Raw genomic sequence first — 2,041 nt, 5'->3', positions numbered from 1 at the left:
GGTCCTTAAGAGCAGTGTGAAATTCTGTTGACTTTCACACTGCTCTTAAGGTCCAAAACAAGAAATTGTTTCTTAGTCTCAGAGTGAGAATTTTAAGCCCCATTTTTAACCTTTAGGAAAAACTGGAGTGGGATCACTTTAATTGTGCTGCTTTCAAGTACCTAAACCTTTGAACCCTGAGCAAATTGGTGCAATTTCTTTTAAAGACATGGGGGAAAAAAAGGCACTGAGCAACTTGGTATGATATTAAAAAAAGTCTTAATGTTCAGTATGCGTTTAATATTTAACTTGCATAGTGTGGGTGCTGACCTTGTGATTAAAAAAATACTATACTGTAAATGGAAACACATTAATTTTAATTGAATCAAATCAGAAATTCCAATCAAGAATACAGCTCCAGCAGTTCATACAAATTCTTTACAGGTGACACTTCAACACTTGGTTTTCTATTATCTTTTCTGATAAATGTTAATATCCTGAAGCCCTCCTTGCGCTCCTTTCTTTCATCTTTGTTGCTAATTTCCCTAACAGCTGCAGAGCTGTACAGAGCAGGAAACAGTGTTTCTCAGTGGTCCGGCTGCAAACGATGTAACAATCTGTGTCCGGTTATCTCCTGTTGTGTAACCGGACAATTCATTCAGAGTTGGCAGGGTCATACAAGGTCAATTTCAGCGTCAGAAAATCCAAAAGAGCACAGTATTGAATATGTTCAGTCGAAAATAGAGTTGAATGTCCAACATAAAACAAACATCCTATAAAAACACATCCACGGCTCACTCCAGTGTCATCTAGGCATCATCAGGTTTGTCTGCTGGGGGTCCACACGGCTGAAGCATCTTCTCCATCAGGTTGAAGCGGACACGCGCTTTGCTCTCGTTCTCAGCGATGGAGAAGTAGTTCAGCAGATCAAAGTGTCCCATATAGGAGCAGTAAGAGTCTCTGTGTTGGTTGACCAGCCATTCCCACTTGCTGGTGTCGGCGTGTCCTGTGCCGATGTACTTAGACTGGAGATGCTCCAGCTGACTGTGGATGTTGTATCTGTCGGTCATTCTCGCTCAGATTAAGAGTCCCACAGGCTCTAGACAGTAGTGGTAACACAATTTCAATACATGCTTCAAACAGATGCAGACAGACTGAATTTTGACCAAATAAGCAAGTATATAACTATCTAGTTACAGAAACTGCAATATATCTGGCTTAGTCGTTGTACAATTAACTTCTCGGTCGGTGCTTGAGGCTGTGAAGTGCTCTACATAATCGTGAAGGAACGTTAAATAACGTTAGCTCCCTCGCTTTCAGCCATGTAACGTTAGACCATTTTAACACAAACAAGTAACGTTATAAACAGCTTACTTTAAAACCACCGACTTAATATGTTGGACGACATGTTACTTGCTCAATATAACTGAAAAATACGAGTAAATATCTCCCCGGTTTCGAGTTTCTTCCTGCCGCTTTCTCAGTTAGCATTTAGCATACTAACGTTGCTTTCGACGGCTTTCTGGCTAACAGTAACGTGTTGTTAGCTAGCTAGCTGCTAGCTTAGCCCAGTTAAAGTTTCCTCGAACCGTACCTTAATCTGCTCTTTTAGCTAAACATGTGTTTCTAAATGTCCATATGGCTTTAAAATGCAGATTATACTTACTCGACTAAATGTACAGAGCTCAAGAGCAACGGTAGGAGAGGAAGATAAGTGTTTGGATCCGTTCGCACTACGCCGCTATTCAATACAACGACGACTTCCGGTTGGTTCACCTGGAAAATAAACCGGGGAGAAACAAAGGCTGTAACATTTTGTTCTCCATCTCAAATAGAAATATAAACGCAACACGTTTGCTCACATTTTCGCAGGGGATAAAGTCAAAGATCTAAAGTTTTTTCTTCACATACACTCAATAGATACTTCTACTTTTCCAAGATAACAGAATAGAATAGAAAGAACTTCATTAATCCCCGAAGGGAAATTCAACTGTCCAGCAGCTAATAAAAGACAACAACCACACTTCCCCTCACCAACAGTAATACAGTGGTATTAAAATGG

The 2,041-nt window shown here is 40.3% G+C and overlaps 1 protein-coding gene across 1 annotated transcript; it reads right to left on the bottom strand.

Moving 5' to 3' along the window:
- Nucleotides 1–335: 335 nt before the first annotated feature.
- On the bottom strand, nucleotides 336–1,755 carry sf3b5 (splicing factor 3b, subunit 5). The gene is made up of 2 exons (XM_033612815.2): nucleotides 1,646–1,755; nucleotides 336–1,078 (listed from the first exon to the last, which is right to left on the bottom strand). The coding sequence occupies exon 2, from the start codon at nucleotides 1,047–1,049 to the stop codon at nucleotides 789–791; it is 261 nt and encodes an 86-aa protein (XP_033468706.1). The 5' UTR covers nucleotides 1,050–1,078; nucleotides 1,646–1,755; the 3' UTR covers nucleotides 336–788.
- Nucleotides 1,756–2,041: the final 286 nt, after the last annotated feature.

Source organism: Epinephelus lanceolatus, chromosome 17 (assembly GCF_041903045.1).
Source record: "Epinephelus lanceolatus isolate andai-2023 chromosome 17, ASM4190304v1, whole genome shotgun sequence".
NCBI lineage: Eukaryota > Metazoa > Chordata > Actinopteri > Perciformes > Serranidae > Epinephelus > Epinephelus lanceolatus.
The sequence above is the reverse complement of the archived record's forward strand: the minus strand, read 5'-3'. Positions and strand labels throughout refer to the sequence as shown.

What these genes read in the sequence shown, in the direction of transcription:
- sf3b5 (XM_033612815.2), bottom strand. Translation starts at nt 1,049, where the DNA reads ATGACCGACAGATACAACATCCACAGTCAGCTGGAGCATCTCCAGTCT.